Source organism: Sprattus sprattus (assembly GCF_963457725.1).
Source record: "Sprattus sprattus genome assembly, chromosome: 1".
Classification (NCBI taxonomy): Eukaryota; Metazoa; Chordata; class Actinopteri; order Clupeiformes; family Clupeidae; genus Sprattus; species Sprattus sprattus.
Window position 1 is genome coordinate 29,101,222 of NC_137920.1, and position 21,950 is coordinate 29,123,171.

The 21,950-nt window shown below is 43.3% G+C and overlaps 1 protein-coding gene across 1 annotated transcript in view; it reads left to right on the plus strand.

Annotated features, from left to right (window-relative positions):
* Window positions 1-16,929, plus strand: part of LOC308368998 (VPS10 domain-containing receptor SorCS1-like) — a gene marked incomplete at both ends in the record, with an annotated part of 140,925 nt that extends 123,996 nt beyond the window's left edge. The window contains 12 exons of the mRNA XM_080843309.1: window positions 559-672; window positions 908-1,079; window positions 2,223-2,409; window positions 3,645-3,778; window positions 7,519-7,642; window positions 8,161-8,273; window positions 9,696-9,830; window positions 12,352-12,451; window positions 14,920-15,025; window positions 15,871-16,086; window positions 16,378-16,596; window positions 16,647-16,929. Of these exons, the coding sequence (XP_080699435.1) occupies window positions 559-672; window positions 908-1,079; window positions 2,223-2,409; window positions 3,645-3,778; window positions 7,519-7,642; window positions 8,161-8,273; window positions 9,696-9,830; window positions 12,352-12,451; window positions 14,920-15,025; window positions 15,871-16,086; window positions 16,378-16,596; window positions 16,647-16,929 (1,903 nt within the window). The remainder of the gene's footprint in view (window positions 1-558; window positions 673-907; window positions 1,080-2,222; window positions 2,410-3,644; window positions 3,779-7,518; window positions 7,643-8,160; window positions 8,274-9,695; window positions 9,831-12,351; window positions 12,452-14,919; window positions 15,026-15,870; window positions 16,087-16,377; window positions 16,597-16,646) is intronic.
* Window positions 16,930-21,950: the final 5,021 nt, after the last annotated feature.

Here is a 21,950-nt window from a genome sequence, read left to right on the forward strand (position 1 = left end):
TTCTATCAATTTCAACACTTCCCCAAGTTCCACAAGAGACATGCAAGGCGGGGAAAGATGCGGCGGCGGGGGGCTGCGAAGGGGAGGGGAGTGTGTTGTTGTGTGACGTGACCGAAAACTCTCAACCTTTAATAGCTTTCATTAACCATCACCAAGCCTCTGTGTCTTGTGTTGCATGTAGCGCTAATTGAGGCAATTTGTTCCTCTCATTGCAATCACGTCACTTTTTTTGTTAATTGGAGGACAAACAACTGAAGAGGCTGAACCCTCGGCTGTTTGATCTCATTTCCAGGAGCTACGGAGCGCCTAGGATGCTCTGTTTAGGGTGTCTGGTTTAAGGCAGACAACCACTTTGATGATCGTTTTATTTATTTATTTTACTTAACATCTGCTTTGCAGTGTGGAAAGAGGGTGGGGGGGGGTCAAGGAATATGCACCACGCCGCTTTTGAAGTTCCTAATGAGAAACACTGACAAGAAGAATCCAGTGAAACGCCTCGTTGAGGTTTCATTCCTCTCATGATTTTTAATTTACTTTAATTTACTTTATTTTTTCAAGCGACTACGGCTACGAGAGGCGAAGTGACGGGAAGTGCTCCCCCGCCTTTTGGTTCCTCCCGTCGTCGATGACGAGGAGCTGCACCACGGCGAGCAGCTTCCTCAACAGCACAGGGTGAGTCACACTCCTCAATGGACATGGAATCTATGGACGGATAGATGTGAATGAACGATTATTAGTTATACCCCAAATATGATGATCGATGGAAAGTTGGATGGATGAAAAAGATGTGTATGGATGAATAAATGTGTAAATGAATTAATGATAATACTTCATGAAAGATAAAAATGTAGCCATTGAGGTTTGTTTCTTTATTTTGTCCCTCTCTTTTTCTCTTTCTGTTGCATAGCTACAGGAAGGTTGTGACCAATAACTGCACAGGTGGAGTTGTGGACCTGTACACGGCACAAAGGCAGCCATGCCCCCGCCAGGCCCCTAGGGGGCTCTACCTAGTCACCAGTGATGGCACCCTCACCGCTACTGTCAACAGCAACGTCACTTTCCTGGTGTTTCTGGAAGAGGTGGGTCACACGTACAATACACAGAGGCTAACACCCTCTTAGCTTATTTGTGTAAATGTATCAGTAGGGGTTGTTTTGATAGGATATAACGAGCACACCAAATTTGACAAATAGACCAGAAGACGTTGGAGACAGCGTGGAGACACCCTCTTAGCTTGCCGCTCAGAGAAATGGCCTACCTGACTGTAAGAAGGTGTTGGCATTCATACCTTTCAGTCAGGTGGGAGAATACAGGGGAGGTGTGGTCTTATGTTTAAGTTATAGGGTGTGTTCAGAAGGGGAGACAATGGGTGATTTCACCTACCATAGGGGAGCTGGTCCTATGAAGAGAAGAGGGGGTGAGGACAGAGGGCAAAAGGTGAAGGAGGTGGAGGAGGCGAAGGAGGTGAAGGAGGTGGAGGAGGTGAAGGAGGGTGAAGGAGGTGGAGGAGTTAAAGGTGGTGGAGGAGGTGGAGGAGTTAAAGGTGGTGGAAGAGGTGACGGAGGTGAAGGAGGTGGGGTTGTTCATAGAAGGAAAGAGTTTATCTGAGGGGAAGGGGGTCAAATGTATACAACCCTGAATCTTCACAAATGCCATTTGCTAAGATGAATGCGGATGACAGAGTACATAACCAGGGATATGGCCTACAGAGTAAGATATACAAAATAATCTAAGCAATTAGTTTGTCTATGACACATCAGGCAAACAGTAGTATCAATTCGACCTGTTTCAATCTGTTGATTGGTCGACTTTCTTAATTGCATCAGTCTGTTTTTGTCTTTCTTTAACTTTAATTATACCTCATTAAATTCTTAATTATACCTTTAAATCACACCTAATTATTACCCGAACACAAGGTCTTCCACACAGTTTTTCCTGTCTATTTAATGATTTTTACTGACAATAAATATTTTTTTCCCCAACATTATTTGAAAACATCAGATCATTAGTGTTTTTTTCGCCTGCAATTCCAGATCCCCTGATCCCCCCATAGACACAATCTCATAGCGGGCGGTTTGCAGCGATCCATCCTTCAGCATGCGCGCGTTGTCTCCGACGTGACATTTACCTCGGGCGTGAGCAAATGTCATGCACCTGTGAAATGGCACGCTGACACGCTGTCCCCTCTACACCCCATCACCCCCACCCCCCCTTTACCACAGGGCTCCGGCTCCCGCACCACCATCATGCTAGACTTCGGCAACGGCAACACCGTCACCTACTCCAACATCAGCACGGTGGAGGACGGCATCAAGCACGTGTACAGGAGCGTGGGCATCTACCGCGTGGCGGCCACCGCCAGGAACGACCTGGGCGTTGAGACCGTGGTGCTGTATCTGCACGTGAGCTGTGAGTGATGACTAATAAGCACGCGTGCACAGAGACGTGTTGACGTGTCCGTGTGCACAATTTGAAGCACACAAGCGCACAAACAGGCACTGGGGACTGTTGTGTCCTTACAAATTAATAGATGTACATGACATGTGAAAGACCTGAGCAAACTACAGAGAGAGAGAGAGAGAGAGAGAGAGAGAGAGAGAGAGAGAGAGATCTTGGAACAATCTGTGATCAGAGACAGTGGTCTTGTGTCTTCGTGAGACAAATGAGTACTTAAAAAAACACACACACACACACACACACACACACACACACACACACACACACACAAAGCACCCAGGGACAGTTTTATGCTTCCCAAATAGATAGTTATGCATACACTCAAGTGTGAATGACCTATCCCTTCAAGCACACACACGAAATCCCATGAAACTAGGAACAATCTGTGGTCAGAGACGATGGTGCTGTGTCTTCATGTGACATGAGTCCTCACAAACACACACACACACACACAGACAGACACACACACACACACACACACACACACACATACACACACACACACACACACACACACACACACACACACAGAGCGTCCCTGTCCCCGGGGTTCTCCACAGTGGCAGATGCAATAGCAGTGAGTTATTGATCGGGGAGCACGAAGCCTTCCAATCTGTCAATCCTGCCGTGCCAGAGAGGTAAATAAGGCCAGAACGGCTCCCGCATGCCAGCCATGAAAAATAACACACAGATGGCACAGACTCCCAGAGTGGAATATGTATGTTTTTTTTTTTTTTTTTTTTTTTTTACAAATTCCCACATAGTGTTGCTTTTCCTCTCTCTGTCTCATCTTCCCTCTCTCTTCATCTCTCTCTCTCAATCTCTCTCTTTCTCTCTATCTGCTTCTGACTATCTTCATCTCTCTCTCCATCTCTCTCTTTCTCTGTTTCTGCTTCTGACTCTCTTCATCTCTCTCTCCATCTCTCTCTTTCTCTGTCTCTGCTTCTGACTCTCTTCATCTCTCTCTCTCCATCTCTTTCTTTATCTGTCTCTGCTTCTGACTCTCTTCATGTCTCTCTTTTCTCCCTCTCTCTCCATCTCTCTCTTCATCTATTTCTAGCAGTAGCCCTCTGGGTTTGCCTGCATGTCATTCAGGGTTTGTTTGCATGTCATTCTGGGTTGGCTTGCATGTCATTTCCTAACTTTGTAAACTAAACTTTTGTCTTTCTCATGTGGTGACTGAACAGGTCTGCTTGAACACATCCACCTCTCGGCTCCCTTCGTGGCCGTGAAGAACAAAGAAGTGAACCTGACGGCCGTGCTGTGGCCCAGCCAGGTGGGCACCGCCACCTACATCTGGTGGCTCGGCAACAACAGCGAGGTGAGCACGACGACGCGCCGTTCGCGCCATCTTCTGGTCGAGTTCATCATCATCAGACAGACGTGACCGCATCATAGACGCCATACGCTGTGACACGTCATGACAGTCAAACACACAGTCATGACAGTCAGTGCCCGGTGATGTAAGAGTCATGTTGGCATGAATTTTCGAAGAAATATCTGATGCAATGACAGCATATTTTTAATTAACATAAGCTGATGTGCCACAAAAAATTCCTGAGGACTGTCATTTCAGTTACCATTAGTGAGAACATGACACAGTCATACAATTTGACACAGACTGTCTTGATGATTAATTAAGATGGTTTCTTAAATACTTAGGCAGCTGCAAAGGATGGGGATGGTGGGAGGTGGGTTAACTGAACGGAGTCGAGGCTTGTAACAAAATCGTTTCCCTGGAGACTTAGATGAGAACTGAAGCCCCTTGAAGCTTTATGGATGGCCAGTCTGTGAGCACAGTATGTGAATCTGAGGACCAAACACACACACACACACACACACACACACACACACACACACACAGAGAGAGAGAGAGAGAGAGAGAGAGAGAGAGAGTCTCATTCTAAAGATGGGGTTTTATTCTCAAGATAGCTTGTTGAAGTATTTTTAGATGGTCAGTCTATGCACAGCGAGGGACAGAAAGAGTGATAGCGAGAGAGAGAGGGACAGAAAGAGTGATAGAGAGAAAGAGAATGAGAGAGAGGGGGAAAGAGAGGAAGACCTTGAACAGGGTCTCGTTCTAAAGATAGCAGCACCACCTTCACTTGCTCCCTTGGACTCTGGCAATGCAGAGGCTCCTGTTAGCCTGTCAGTGAACTGGGACAGCGGATCCTGCACTTTCTCACACTGAAAGAAGGCACCGCTCAGATACTGTGCACTATTAATTAATAATGATCTCGCATACACGCAGAATTAGAAGAGTGTAGACCCAACACACCCATTTCCAGCAACTGAACTTTCGGTGTTAAACACAGCAGAAAGACACACACACACACACTCACACAGAGAGAGAGAGAGAGAGAGTCTCATTCTAAAGATGGGGTTTTATTCTCAAGATAGCTGGTTGAAGTATTTTTAGATGGTCAGTCTATGCACAGCGAGGGACAGAAAGAGTGATAGAGAGAGAGAGAGGGACAGAAAGAGTGATAGAGAGAGAGAGAGAGGGACAGAAAGAGTGATAGAGAGAGAGAGAGATAGAGAGAGAGAGAGAGAGAGGGAAAGAGAGGAAGACCTTGGACAGGGTCTCGTTCTAAAGATAGCAGCTCCACCTTCACTTGCTCCCTTGGACTCTGGCAATGCAGAGGCTCCCACTAGCCTGTCAGTGAACTGGGACAGCGGCGCCCGTTAGCAGTGCCTGTCAGTGAACTGGGCCAGCGGATCCTGCACTTTCTCACACTGAAAGAAGGCACCGCTCAGATACTGTGCACTATTAATTAATAATGATCTCTCAGACACGCAGAATTAGAAGAGTGTAGACCCAACACCCATGCATCCACAATTTAAGTACTGCAAGCTAGACTACTATGCAGTTGACACAACACAAGAGGTCCCTAAGCCTGAGAAGGGAAGGGAAGGAGTTTAATGTGGCTATACTATGGAATTTTAAATGTGCCTAAAACTAGACTAAATTGTAATGAGTTTTCGAAAACTAGACTGAAACTAAGAAGGATAACTATGACTAAATGTGACTAAAACTAATATGCATTTTTGTCTTAAGACTGAATCTAAAACTAGCTGCCAAAATGAACACTGAGATAGGGGACCCCTTAATCTGCAATTCATGGTTGCTAGCTCTAATCAGATGTACTACTTAGGCTTATAAGAGAAGACTAACTTTTTATGCCAACGAACACCAATAACTAACACTAATTTGACAGACCAATGTGATACACGTGCTCTCTATCTATACAGTAAAAGTGTTTCTTACGTTAGATACTAGACCTACAGTCTAACTCTAACTGCATTAAGTCTAACAAGCTATATCTTACAATAAACTTTAAGTAAAGCTGGCTATGTAACCGCATTCATTCCAATATTGTTGCAGAGATGTTTCCTTTTACCAAGATAACAATTTCAACAATTCACTTAGCTCAGTAAGTCAGTATAACGAAACTCTGGAACTATGACCATGACACCTGAAATGTTTGTGCTTTGTAAATATGCAAGTTTCATAATACAGAGAGACAATAAATATATTTACATTTGAAGCACAGACAAGATTTATTGCATCCGCAACCAATACAAAATCAAAACAAGCCCAAGTCTCCCTCAACAAATACCGCACAATTCAGGTGCACTCATTGATTAACACTACCTTTGGAGGAATAATTACACCCCATAAGAGATAATGTCACTTGGAGCCTATTTTAAGACTTCTCCAAGCTAAATGTAACACACTAGACCCTTTCACAATAAACAAGCAAACAAACAAACAAAAACAGAACAACAAAGATACCCTCATATGTCTTAACGTCAGTGGAGCCAAAATATAATGGTTGAGCTTGGTTGCTTGCTAGAATATATTGGTTGAGAACAAAAAGGTGTATTCAGTGTCACTGCAGATGGTTACACTGGAAGGCTGGCAGATTCATCCTACAACCTGCATTCAACGTTGTACTGAACACAGAAAACACAGTACTATACAGTACTATACATATTTTGTTCTCAGATATCAGTCTGTGAGGCCCCTCAACAACATATGCGCACTCGGCCACTGCACTGCAGAGCAAGCACACTCTCGCAGTTCGTTCACGAAACGCATTCTAGTTAATAATGATCTCTCATACACGCAGAATTAGAAGAGTGTAGACCCAACACTCCCATTTCCAGCAACTGAACTTTCGGTGTTAAACACAGCAGAGAGGAATACTGAGAGGAATGATTTTTTCACTAAATAACTTATAGCCAGAAGATGCATTAGTGTGCTGACTTGCACCAAGGTGTCACCAAGATCTCTATCAAAGACAGAAGTTCTGAGCACAGAAGAAATAGCAGTTGTGGGCATTGTAGTCTCTTATACTCTAGCCTTTTCAATTTGACACATTCCATAGACGCATTCCAGCAGAATATTTAAAAAGATGGCCACCACTGAGATACCCACCACTGAGGGGAACAGGAGGCCGTAATTACTGAAAAGAGCAGTGACTGACAGGCTAATATAGACTGAGCAGTAGATACTATAACTCAGATACAACTCATCTAGTGTGTTGGTGTGTGTGTGTGTGTGTTAAAGACACTGTGTGAAGGGAGGAGAGAGATGACAAGGGACACCCATGGGATCCATTCTATGTAAACAACCACACTGACACACACACACACACACACACAAAGACACACACACACACACATGCTAATAAGCACACACACGCGCACACACGCACGCTCGCACGCACGCACGCACGCACACACACGCGAACACACGCACACACACCATACTGGGAACACACTTAAATACCGCTGAATAGTCTTCTCTGTATCTTTTTTTCCTTTTTCCAATATTTCCTTTCATGCTGTTTTCTCCATCTCTTCTCACATAATCTCCACTATAAACATGCAAGCACACACACACAAACACACAATCACACACACACACACACACACATTGTCTCTCTCTCGGTCCCCCCCCCCCCATCCCCCCTAGGTCCCGTCTGCCAGCATCCTCAACTGTGCACACACAGACGGTATAAACACAAGACTCACTCTCATTACTTTACAATGCAGCCAGTGATTACCCTGGATGGAAGCGTCGCCTTCACCTTCTCCAGGGAAGGAACCAACGTTGTCACGGTGCAGGTGTCCGCTGGGAACATCATCCTGCAGGACAGGAAGATCATCGCCGTCCACGGTGAGCATGTCCCCCTGACTCTCCCTAGCATTTGGAAACGCAGACCAACAGTTCAACACCAGAAATCCAACTGTTACATGTAACAGAAGTGCTGAGTTTTCCCATTGGCCGTATTGAACTGATCCTTAGTAGCTCATATACTCTTGTGTGTTGTCTGTCTAAAAGAAGACAAAGGATTGAAAAATGACACAAACTAGATTTGGATTGAGGGTAGAAATCGGGAATCTTACAAATATCTCTCAGTTTAAAAGAAAGGCTTAATTAATACAACTCCAGCCATTCACCTAGGACCTGGCCCTGTTCATGTTCAGACCGACACCGCCGCTAACTTATACAATTTGTTTTATAACTTTTTGATAAAATAGAGACCTCACTTGACTTTCTGTGCTCCACAATGGGGGTACATCTGCAACAGAAATCAACGAAATCAAAGCCCATTGCATTTCCACAAAACAAAACAAAAACAAACCATCAAAGCGAATCTCTTTCTATCTATCTCTGATTAATAACATCCTCAGAGTACTTCAAGTCCAATCTCCTGGCTTTCTCTGCCAACCTGGACGAGCACAACCCAGACGTGGCCGAATGGAGACTGGACGTCAGCCGGGTCATTAGGAACTCTGTGATTCAAGTGAGTTTGTCCAAAGCACCGCTCGGAGCTTGTTTACTTTGATTTCTTTTTCTTCCCCCTTTCTCTTTTGCCTTCCTCCTCCTTCATCCCATTAAAGAATGCTGAAGAACCCCCACTACAATCCATCCTATCCATTCAATCCATCTAATCCACACACCCCCCTCGAGGCCTTCTTCTGATCTTCTCGACTGATTGCTCTGTTCCTCTCGGACAAAAAACAGAAAGGTGAAATTAGATTTTCGACTTTGTGAGGCGGCGAGGGCTTCTCCAGTGGCCTACAACGGCGCGCATGTCTGTCATGCATGGGGGATTAAGTCAGAGATGGGAGTGAAGTAGTTTTATGTTTTATGTAGTGGCGAGTCTGAAAAAAGTGAAATCTCTTCATTTTCGCAGTCAGCTTGTATAATTTAAGATAGGCGAGTGCATGTTCGTTTGAAGCAGAGGGGAAAAGGAAGTGTCCGAAAAGCTCAATCTCTTTTTGACTGGTGACACACAGGGACAGATGCTGCAGACAGACAATCCACTTCATGGTGACGTTGGGCCTGAGAGTTGAAAACACACTCAATCACAGACAGACACACAGTCTCTTTCTCAAACAACAATTACACACACACACAATTCTCAACCTAAAAAGCTGCACATAAGGTATCAACTTCACAGAAGCACATGCATTTGTACCCAACTAGGAAATAACAAACCAAAAAATAAACAAACAAATACATAAAAACATATACACTATGTAACAATACATAAATAAAACCGAAAAAAAAGAATAAATAAAAAGCTAAAAGCCCATCGACTGTGTTAATGCACACATTGCATAGGACACAAGCTGTGGCAAGCTGTGCATGACATTACTCTGGAGGCCCTGTGAGAGAGCCAGCCTACATAATGCATTATGAGGACTCATAATGTTCGTGTCTGACCCAGTCCCATAAGTCAGAGGATTTTTCCATTTCCGAGAGATTGCTTTGGGCTGGTGCTTAGCCAAATGGGCCGGTTCAGTGTGGGAGCCGAGCGGACTGGGAAGGGCTCTCTCTCTCTCTCTCTTTCTCCCATGTGGGTTTATTTCCTTTGTGTCTGTCTTTATTTGGTCCTTTCTCTATCTACTCATTCTTCTATATTCCCCCAGTAAGTTATTTAAGTGTTATTTTACTTGATAGTATTGGTTTTTATTTTATCCTCTCAGCTGGCTTTCCCTCTTTTAATCCGTTGTGTGTGTTTGCTCTTCCTTCACCTCCCTCTCTCTTTCTTCCTCTCTCGCTCCCTCTCCCTCTGTCTTTTCTCCTCTCACCTCTCCTTTCCTCTATCTCTCTCTCTCTTACCTCTTCTTTCCCCTCTCTCGCTCTCTCTCCCTTTCTGTCCTTTCCTCTCTCTCTCTCTCACCGGTCCTTTCCTCTCTCTATCTCTCTCCCTCCACAGGCCACTGGTATCAACCGGGAGCTGCTGCTGGTGACCGTTTTGCCGGGGCTACCTACCACCGCAGAGTTCTTCCTGCTGCCGGATAAACGCGTCACCGAGGGGAAGCCAGAGAAGACCTCCGCACACCTGGATGAGGTCAGTTAGGAGGCGAGGGGGTCGACCCCCCTCCCCCAAAACACACACCCGAGACGAGACTTCCAACAGCATTGTTGTACAGCAACCACCCGCAGAACAGAAAGAGACAGACTAACTGCAAAAAGAGAGATTTCAAAGTGATGGATGGTCATAACACGAAGCTTTTTATGACAAATACACCCCACGGCCTGGTCCAATTTAAAACACGGCAGACCTTTTCATAATGACAGCCAGCATTCTACACAACCCCCACATCGTACATTATAGACACTATATTACCCTCCAAGCAGCTGCATAGGGTTGCATGCTAATACAAGGGGACAACATGAAATGGAAATGGACAGCATTATATTGTTCATGATATGGAACCTTTTCAGTTACTGTGACTTAATTGGACATCTTCTGGAAGTGTAGGGTGTCCAGAGAAAACACAACCTTACAGTCCTAGCCTGTTTTGTTGTGTTACTGTGGCTTATGTCCCACAGTAGTATCTTCAGTAATGTATTAGGAGCCTGTGTGATATCAAATGCAAAATTACCTGGCAGAAGAGGGGGGGGGGGGATTAAAGAAAATGAGCCTGTCTTGATTGATCATTTCTGCTTCAGTGGATCAAAAACCTTGTTTGAAAATAATTAAATAATCAAAGATGTTGCAAGAGTTTCATCTTGCTTTCAGCAGATGTCAATGTTGGCCCGCACAAACGTTCCGCAGAGAGATTTAATATCATAGAACACTGAAGCTCATCAGCACCTTAATACACCGCCAAAGTCAAGTACCGCACTGAAAGAGAGCCAGCACGCCTGGTGAACAAAAATCGTCTACTCAAGTCCACCACTTTTAAGCATCACAGGTCGGCGTAGGGACGTTTTTTCCTGTCTTTGAATAACTGAGAGAGATGAAAAATAACACAAAAAGGTGCCGGGTGCGTTCGATCAGGCTTCTGCTATTACGGCGCCTGTGCTGACCATTTGGCTGTAGCCGAAGTGGCAATCAAAGGTTGTTTGTTCCAAAGTCTTTTCAGAAACCGGAGTACTTACCTAGTCTTGTCTCAGTCACTCACGTTGCTTTCAAAGGTCTCACAGTTCATTTCAAGACCATACTTTCCAGAGACTTCTTTATACCAGACATCAGTGCAGGTACACACATTTATATATATGCTTTCTGAATGTAAGAGCTGTCCGCTCACTCTTCAGAGCTCATATGAAGGCTTCCAGCTGAGCTAACGAGTGCCATGAAGGACTTGTCTCAGTCCTGATGTTAGTCATGTTCCAAGTGCCTGCAGTATGTCAGATGATACCTTTCGACTGTGTGCATGATTATGAGCGACACGTCAGATGGCTGTCGCACTCTTCTAGCCTAAGAATTTTTTTTTTGGCCTGGGTCTTGTGTGATTGCGCGTGCTGACAGCATGCTCTCCTTCCTTCCTACCCATAAAGCCATGCAATGAATTTTCATTCAAGGTTGGCGTCTTGAAGGTGCAATGTGTTTGAAGCTCATTAAGTCGAATAAAAGATGTACTGACCCTGATACAACAGCGAGAATAAGTAATTATTCATGGAACAGTCTATTAGCCCACCCCCACAATTAATTTGCTAAATGAGGCGGCTCAAATTAATGAAGCCAGCCTGTAAAATCAAGCGAAATTCAGAGAGGAAGACAAACAAACTGGTGCATTTCACAGTGAGCCTAAACCGACTGGGTATGGATACATTTCTTTTGGCATACAAAACATGAGGGTTTATGCAGTTTGAACAAGAGATCCAATCAAGAGACATAAAAAAATACAATTCAAAAATAATACAATACAAGAATACTTTTAACCAGATTGTTGTTGCGCAGTATACCTAGGGAGCATGTTTTTTTTTTTTTAACCCTTTTGGCCTAGACTGACCTGTGGACTGTGGAACAGTTTATCATAGCCAGGGGAGGGCAGAGTATGTCTACAAAACCAGCGGAACACTTTGGGTCAATTTCTCTGTCCTTAGCTTAGCTGCATTTCAGACATTAACGAGATTTTATGTGGCAAAAGGAATCACTTGGCTAATTGTTGTTTAGTAACCACCTGTGTGCAATGTAGTTTTAGGGAGAGATTAAAACATATAAGACACTTATAAAACATTATGAGCCTGTCAGTAAAGATAACAAGCGGTTTATTTTGAAATAACTTGTATTACTTTGTATTTTATCAACCAATGTGTATCTTACTAGGTGTGGCCTCTGAGTTTCTAAGGGGAATGTGAATGCAGTATTCATCAGCAGTTTGTTCATCCTGTTGAGGTGTTAGAATGATTTGATTTTCAGACACTGAAAAATATAAATGAATGGGATACATTTGCTGAAACAAAGAGAGGGGATAGTGGCAACGCTCAGAAGTATTGGAGCACAATTGGAATAATTATCATTTCTCTTATGTCCAGAGAAAAAAGTTTCATGTTTCACACACACACATTCCTGCTGTCCCATTAATAAAGGCTAATCTCTGGTTCGTCACTAACTGTGTCCCTTGTTGGCCCTTGTACAGCTCTCTGAGGTGGTGTTAGGGGCCCTGAATCAGAACCTGGTGCAGTTTATCCTAAGACCAGGAGTCCAGATCACCGTCTACGCTGAACACTTATCAGCCGGTGAGTCCCAGTTCTATTTCAGGTTGAGGTTATGGGTCATTGGGAGACCATTGTTTTCAGTTTCATGTTTGACTTCCCTGACATTTTCTTTAACTGAAAAAAAAAACGTAAAAACGCTTTCATTCAAATAGTCTACGCTAAGAAATAAACCTGAACCTGAAGTGAAAAGCAGTTCAGTATATAGCAGTATGCTCAAATGTCATCAGTTCTTATTTGTGTAGTGACTTGTGCTATGGTATATTCCCATGCATTTTCTCAGGCTCAGGGATTAATTGACCTTCATTGTCTTTTGTAAACCATTTAGCAAAAGCGCCATGAAGCACTGGCAACTCTAATTTAATGGTTTCCGTCCTTTTTCCTCAAGGTCTAGCACACCACCCTGAGTGTGTGTGTGTGTGTGTGTGTGTGTGTGTGTGTTTGTGTGTATGTGTCTGTGTTTGAGTGTTTGTGTGTGTGTGTGTGTGTGTGTGTGTGTGTGTGTGTGTGTGTTTGTGTGTGTGTGTGTGTCTGTGTGTCTGTGTATTCCCTAATAAGAAGGTGTTTGTTAATCACATGGATAGTAACAAGCCCTGGGGCTTTTGTGGATAACACTTAGTGAATTTCAAACAAAACAAAAGTTCTGGCCAGAAGGAACCATTCAGCCAGAATTGAAAAGGGTCTATTTTTCTTACAGTTTTTCACTATTGTTAAGAAGTATAAAGCGAAAATTCGGCACAATCTGCACAACCTTCACGTCATGTATCAATCGCTCGCCCCAAGTTGGAAAAACTTAAAATTCCCTTATCTACATTAGAGTCCGATTTTCCTTGTGAACACACTGATGTCAATTACACATCACGTTGTTGTCAAAACAATTTTCAAGTAAAATCTCAAAGCATCAACCTGTGTGGTCAAAATTACTTACAGACAACTGGAGTGGTACTGCAGATTTATTAACGATATCGGGAGCATTGTTACAAGCAATCCATGTTCATGAAATGTCCCACAACAATGCCCATCAGTCTCTGGGCAAACTGAGCTCTTATACCTAAAACCCCTCCCTCGGACTAATACACTGTGGCCACCTTGTCCTCCACTATAGATAAGACTATTGACATAGGATCCCCTTACTCCAAGTCTTGACTAACTCTCTCAGCTCATCAAACCTTACCCAACAGGTCAAACAGAATACATGGCCACACTAAGTTACCAATTCAATTTATGTTATCCTATGGAATCCTATACTAACCTACTTAATTAAATGTGAAAGATATATTTTTTATCCCACACCTGCAAGCCACAAATAGTCAAATCTCTAAACTTTCAGGTCTTTTGACCAATTTGCAGTGAGGACTGCACCATAAAAATGTCTTGAGCCTCTGTTTTGTTGGATAAACTATTGAAAACTTTGAAAAGATCGACAACCAGAGAAGGAGAGGGGTAAGAGTGAGAGGAGGAGGAAGAGGAGGACAAGAAGGAGGAGGAGTAGGAGGTTGAAGAGTAGGAGGACAGAGAGAAGGAAGAGGAGGACAAGGAGGAGGAAGAGAATGAGGACAAGGTGAAGAAGGAGGAGGATCAGGAGAAAGAAGAAGGAGAAAGGTCATCTCTAATGAGATTTGGGCCGCTGTGGTAGACCATGTTTTCATGGTTTTTCATTAGAACCTTCAGGATGGAGAACAAGTACGAAATCTGTTTGCCTTGTGTACTGTAATACTGCATATCAATATAATATACGTAGTGTGCTCACAGTATTTGTATTTTGCAGGACTGAAAGAGAACCACACTGTGGAGGAAGAAAACACACTTTCAATATTTTTTGAAAGCAAAGTAGCATTTTCCAGGAGATATAAAGGGTTTTGCATTTTCAGTTAGTTGCTTTGGGATTTGTGTTTAGAGTTTTGAGAACGAGGCATGCTTTCAAAAAATGTGTGTAAGCAATTGAGAAAAACTATAAGCATTTTGTATACAATTTTATGTCAATACAATCTGGTGGAACAGGAGACTGAAATTGTAAATATGGTTTGTGAGAACAACGGTATTGCTGTTTTATGTTTGACTATGAAAATGTAGGCCTACACTGATACATTTTACAAAAGGAGAAAGGGCTCAATGAGTCATTGTCATTCATATGGTGTGTTTCGATGATTGTGTTTTCAATTTTGCACTTCTGTGTGCTGTAAATGCTTGGTAGTGTGCAGCTAATGCCTAGTTGTGTGTACTAAATGAATGTATGTGTGTGTGTTTTGAAAATATGGCTGTGTGTACCAAATGAAAACACGAGTTCCATTTTGTGAACAGTTAAGAGATTTGATAGCAAAGAGTCATCTTGCAAAGGGAGTGTTAGGTTTAGCATTTTGTGTGTAAGGTTTTCAATTTTCTGTGTGCAGTTTTTAGAAAGATGTTACTGTTTTGAAAAACGGGTTTTAGCAACAGTGAAAAACTGTAACACGCCCAGCACCTGTTTTGTATTTTTTTCTATGCACCTACAGCACCCCTAGTGGACACCAGCGAGAACCACAGCGGTTCGGCCATGCTGATGCTCCTGTCTCTGGTGGTGGTCGGTCTGGCCGTGTTTGTCATCTATAAATTCAAGAGGTAACGTGCTCTGCCCATTTTGTCTCACTCCATTACCCATCAGCCCCGCCTGCCCTCTCAGCCTCAGTGCACATCCCACCTCCGACTGTGGCCCTCGCACGTTAGCGCCGGCTAGGGCAGCCACAATTCCCCCCCTCTCTCCTAGTGAGGCGGTCCTCCGAACATGCATCTCTCTGAGAGAGAGAAAGAGAGAGAAAGAGAGAGAGAGAGAGACTAATGGGGAAATGCCATTCAGACAGCATCAATATTTAACCCCTTCAGCTTTTCCACGATGACCTTTGTGAAATGCTAAATAAGATCGGTTGAGCCCAGCTCACTCTCAAAGGGAAAATGGCAGGGGGGGGGGGCAATTTAGTCCAAATCTTTTGAAGAGCGAAGGGGAAGAAACAAGGAGAGGCGTCATCGAGTACACAGAGAGTAAATAAAGCCAATAAAAGCTCTTGAACAACAGGCTAGCCTCTTTCCCTCTTGCTTGCTCGGTCTCTCTCTCTCTCTCTCTCTCTCTCTCTCTCTCTCTCTCTCTCGCTCTCTCTCTCTGCTTATATTGTTCTCTATCCATTTTTTTCTGGTGTCATAAAATAATAATTTACATTATAATAGGTTTAACACATTTTGCTGAGGGGAATTTAAGACGAATGAAAAAACAAGCCGTGTGGGAGGTGTGCTTTTTTATAACCATATGTGCACATTGAGCTTAGAGGCAAATAAGCTGTTAATGATGATTAATTTCATGCATTGGGATCCTCCCTCCTCTTTCTTAGGTGCCCCCCCTCTCCCTCCCTCTCCATCTCGCTCACCTGGACCGTAAGGCTTTATCCTTGTCTCATTGTAATTCTTTCCTCAAGGAAGATCCCAGGCCTCAGCGTCTCATCACAGATGCAGAACGAAAAAGAACAAGAAATGATCCAGAGCCCGGTGAGCCCCACCGTCGTAGACACTACAGTGGGGACTGCGACGGCGGGGAAGCAGTCACCAAACCCCACCAGGCTGTTGGTGACTTCTTCACTGAAGCCTCTGGACACGGAGCGCATCACTCATACCATTGGTGAGTCAGAGTCAAGGTTTGAGAGTCAGACATAAACAGCCAATTATGTAAGGTAAGGGTGAATGGCCACCGAGGAGTGGAGTACCGAGGAGTGGAGTTTCATGCGTCAAGACCAATATTCATGTACAACAGGGCACCTGGAAGGCCATTGTCATGCTTATACCCCTGTTGCCACACATGTATTCAGGTTAAGGACATATTTGGTTTAGTTTGTGGTACTACTTTCTGAGGACACCAAAATAATTGAACTGTACAGAATTGAACACAATTGAACAGATTGAATGTTATTGATTTGAATCCCCTGCAGGATGAGGCAGAGGAGGAAGCAGTCCACTGTGTTCCTGCTGCCTAACATCACGGAGGTGCAGGAGGGCTTGCCGCACATCTACCACATCCATTCCCTCAATGACTACATGGACACCATGAGGGGGCTCTTCCAGCCCTCCTGCTACGCCTACCATGGCAATATCAACCCCCAACCCTGCAGGACCCCGTCCACCAAAATGCCCAGCCCCCGCCAGGCCAAGTAACCAGACATGATGTCATCGTCGTTGTCGCCGCCACTGCCACTGGCAGCCACGTCGGCGTCGTGACGCTGGCCCTGGTGGCGGCCAGCCCGGAGAGTGTCGCGGTCGGACAGTCGGGCCTCTTGGTGGCCGCACCAGGACCCTCTGAGCTGGCTGTTCACGCAGTCCCAGGGAGCGGCCGCGGCTGCGTCCGACGCGGTACGTTTGGTCTGAAGGACGGGAGCCTCAGAGGGTTGTGTTATCGCTCAGTGCTGAAGAGGATGAGTCTGGAGTGTGAATTTGCAAGAACTCAAGAACACTGGCTGGCTGGTGGTACTGACTTTGTGCAGTGATGAAAACTATTATATGCTGTTTGATTGCCAGCTTTGCATACTCAAAGGGGCTTGGATATCTAACATGCATTGGATTTCTTTTTTTTCTATAATGCTTAAATTACTTCAATACTCCTCAATACTTAAAAAGGACGTACAACACAAAGTGGAATATGGTCTTGGCTTTTTATAATGAGTCTCTTTATATACCGTCTTACCTTGAATTAGGGCTGCCAAATGACAACAAAATGAGTAGTGCTGCTTAAGTTTCGTTTTCCTCACAGTCAGACGAACTGCAAACAGAGTTGCCCTTGCGTTACTTAAACATTTATTTGAGATCTGAATCAGGTCCGTTTTCAGTTTAAGTAAGTAATTTGTTTTTGTAGATTTATTACAGTAATTCCAGAGTGTTTCCATACACATTCTTAAGGCTACCACATATAATATGGTGGGGTGGAAGAGCTGGCTCTCAGGTGATTCAGCATGGTGACTGGTGCCATTTTTCATAATCATAATTCTGCGAAACTAAGGAGTCATAATCTCCATAAACAAATAACTCCCGTAAGAATGCCCAGGCTCACATATTTAACGGCCATGAAAGTGGACCCCTCATCTCTTCCCAAATATTAAGTATGTGTTTTTTTTTGTTATACCAAGAATGACGAGAGGGAACAGATGCACATTCTGAGAGTAATGCCGCAAACGGCTTAGCAACGCTGACGTACAAGCACACTTGGGAAAATGTCACGGCTTGACCGACAGCAGAATGCACAGACAGAAATGCATGGGATGAATGGACTGCATAACTACATGGGACAGCAACAACTGGCTGACTGGTGCACCCTACAGCATAACAGAAGGCAGTGGGGTATTAAGGATTAAAGTTGGGGGAATCCCAGAAGTCTCTTGGTGGCCTTAGTTAGGAAGGAATTCCAGATGCGTTGGCAGGCACCAAGGCAAAAGGGAGAGAGAGGAAGAGAGAGAGAGGAATGCAAGAAATACACTTTCACTCCCACTTGTCTAGTAAAGGCACCCGCCCCTGTCCCCCTCCCCCTTTCCTTTCTTTGGGTTCCAGTCACTTCTGCCTCAGGTGGCGGGACAAGCCGGCCCAACTGCGCTGTGCCACTGCTGGGTGGATCCTCCTCCAGCGCTGTTGCTGGTTGGCCACAGGTAGGCCATACAAAAGAAATGTACAGGCTGTGCTCAAAGGCTTTTGAAGTCACCTGCACTTGGGTACCTGCATGTCCAAATTGAGGCCTAATCCCAGAAACCTACTCGACCCAAGCCAGGCCCTGAAACATGAACCATGACTCAGCCTGAAGCCAAGTTCATACACAGGCCTTACAGAAAACAAACACATACACTAGGCACACAGACAAGACATACAGACCAAACACAGAACAGAGGCACGACAGACACAAAACAGGGCCAACAGTAACCACACAACTAGTTACAAAACACTTTCACCTTACAGCAGGGAAGAGTTTTTCCTTATGCCTCAAAACTATTCCTCGTTCTCAGTGTGTTCAAAAGTCTTTCTCAGCCAGTCTCCTTCTTGAAAATCAGGCACCCTTTAGAGTAAATAGGGCACAGCCACGTTGGCTTGATTAGCTTCAACATTGGAATCAGGTGAGCCCAGCCCCAACCATTATGGGGGTGGAGTCCAGAAGTCTTAAAGGGCACCATCCCTTTTTGGAGGGGGAGAATTCACCTTCTCACATATCATCAAATGTTTTTTTTTGCAAAGTGCAATTTGCATATATAAGGGCACATGTAATGACAGCATTTTTCCTCCATAGTGCAGCAAATGTTCAAGTTTTCAGTGTACTCATTGAGAATGAAAAGAGATTAGCCATTAGCATTGACACTGCAGTCCATCAGCTGACGCTAACCATCTGTGTGTCTCGTTCGTTCACTCCTCAGGCTCTGCTATTCCCAAAAGTTGCAAATGTGAAAATGGAAATTCGATAGACTTTCGTCCCCTGAACAAAATGAAGGACTTCTCCATCCAGGAGAGAGGAGACCAGTGTGGAACGGAGATCATGTAAGTCAATGGTCTTCCCCTTGATCCTAAATGTCAATAACATGAAGAATGGAACAAATACATGTCTATGTCGAGCCCCTGTCAGCAGAGATTTTGGCCATGCCGCTAGCCCCATTTTAGTTTGAAAACTCTCAATCAACTCTTCAATGTGGACGTCCAGAAAACATGACGCAGATACCCCCATTCACTTCCTGTCTGGGTGTTATCAGTTACATGGAGCTAAAATGCTGGACAAATCAAAATCTGGACAGAGATCACTTTCATTTTAAAACTTTAAAATGGCAGTTTAAATGAAAATGCATTTTTGTGGACATACCCTTTGTCATTTTGCAAAAGGGCACTGCTTTCTTGATGCTGCTTAGTACAGGTTGCATCAACATCTAATGTGCTCAAGTTTGTACATATTCCTCTCTTTTTTAGGACAATCCAAGAAGACAAGAGCAGAAAACAAGAGTGTCTGCACAGAGGAAGGAAGTGAGAGACAGACTGAGAGGGGACAGAAGATCAGGACAGAGGACAGCACCTGTGGCACATGAAGGCACAGATGGACATTTGCAAGCAACGAGTCTGAAAGTTCTGCACTACTCACTTCATCAGAACGATATATACCAGAACATTTCCCTGCATTGTTGGCACTGTGGTTAGCGCAGCCGCATCCTAGCGGTTAGCGTCGCTGCATCCTAAGTGGTTGACCAGGACTCTATTCTTGGCTGCTGCTGCAAGGAGTCTTTGTAAGTTGCTTTGGGACAAAAGCATCATCAAAATACCAAAGCTTCACCTTAATCTTAAAAAAATGGAATGTGAACTCAAAGTATGTGGATCTCTGACTATTGTTTTAGTACCACCCATGATCTTTCGGGGTTTTTAGCACCTTACTCACCTCAGCTCCACGAGGAATACAAGGCCTTCCCAAGACACAAACTAATGTATCTGAAGCCATTTGGGTAATTTTTTAGTAATATCCAGTTCAATGACTAATGTAAATTTGATGTTTTGATGTAATATTGGCTAAATATTGTTTAAATATGCTATTTGAAATTCTATTTAATTAACATTATACGACTGTTACAAAAAGTCCTTTTGTGTTTTTTTCTAAATAAATTAGTATTTGAAGAACACAGGTACATGTCTCTGTATACAGGTATGTGTCCATCAAGTAAGACCATAGCATGGATGAAGTAGTCGTTGATCCAAAAACTATCGGAGACATTCAAGACAACCAGTTGTATCTCTGATAAACACTATAACTATAATGACTCAGGTTGACCAAAGCAATTTTGAACTTCTTTCACTATTCAATGACTATTCAGCAGACATAAATCTAGAAAAGCTAACACCTAATTAGTGCACCTACAGACAGAGACAAAGAGAGAGCGGCAGAGAGAGCGGCAGAGCAACAGTCACTGTTAGCCCCAATTTCTTATGAAGTCTACTGTACTTAAACGATTTAATTACAATGCATTTAAAAAATTGAAGTTTTATGACATTGCTACCAAATGTTAAGTATATTCTACTAAGTGTGATGACATTACTAAAAAATTCTAAGTATATTCTACTACTTTGTAGAAAAGTCGAATGAGTGAATAATCTAAGTGTTACCTTAAGTTAAGTGGCTTTCAATTACTGAGTTTAAGTCATGACCAGAGTGCATTATGGGAATGTGAATGCTCTTGACAGCTGAAAAGCATTACGTAAATTAAGTCTGTAATTAATTTGAATGCGGAGCATGTTAAATTGAATCGCTCCTCTTGCTGTTTAACAGTGTTTTGCAAGTGCAAGTACTGTCCTCATAGCTTTGAAAAAAGAGCACAGCTATTTAAACATTATAGACTGAAACATGGAAGTTAACAGAGCCATTTCCATGTTTATATCAGGAATGTCTGTGTACGTTCAGGTTTTGCTTCATTTGGGGAAATGCAAGATGCCACCAAAAATCCAGACGCTTAAAAATCAGCTTGCAGCTTGCGAGTAGGTGCTTACAAACATTTATATTTTCATTTATTTTTTAAGTTTTGTATTTTTGGTTTTGTAAAAAGTGTTGAAATAAAAGTGAAATAAAAAGCTTGTAATTCTTAACTTGTAATTAAGTGCATTGACCTTACACACTTAAGTGTAGTAGTTATGGAAAGCGATTGTTATTGCTAAATATTTAAAGTGAAATCAACTTCGGAATTAAGTGCATTGAACGTGAGGCTTTAAGATTGATCACTATGCAAAGCAGTTGATATTGCAATATATTTTAAGTTAAATGTACTCAAAAGTTTTCATTACACATTACTTGGTGTTTTTAAGGCAACCACTTCCCTCAATTTTTTTTTAAGTAAACTCAACTTATCTTGGCTTAGTGTGTTGCAATAGATTTCAAGTTAAATCAACTTGGAATTTGAAAGTTAATTGAACTTAATGCTTTAAGTGTAGTCACTTTGCAAAGCAGTTGATATTGCAATAGATTTTAAGTTAAATGTACTCAGACGTTTTCATTACACAATACTTGGTGTTTTTAAGGCAACCACTTTCCTCAAAAATGTTAAGTAAACTCAACTTATTGGGGCTTACAGTGATGAGCCTCATGTCATGAAGTGACTGCTTGTTTTCAGTGCGTGGTCAAGCAGGCGCTAGAGTGACAATAGCTTACGGTCTGGAGACAATTCATTGAAACTGTGGACTTGTCATGATGCGTGGGCGCAATACATGCGAACCCTTGTCAATTCGTACGCAAATTATGTCTTGAGCGAGTGTGTGGTATCATGTCAAAGTTGGAATCAATGTCACCATTACAGTGTGGATTTCAGCTTTCAATCATTCTCCGTGTGGGTCTCCTAAGGGTTGAAGACCACGGATGAAGGGAAACAAAGAGGATGTTGGGAGTCACTTTAATGAGGTCATGTTTGCGATCCATCCATCTTTGCAAAGTGGTCATGACACAAATGGTATGATATGAACGGACTTCATATCTGACATGAGCTTGGCTTTTAGACATGCACTGGACACTTTCAAA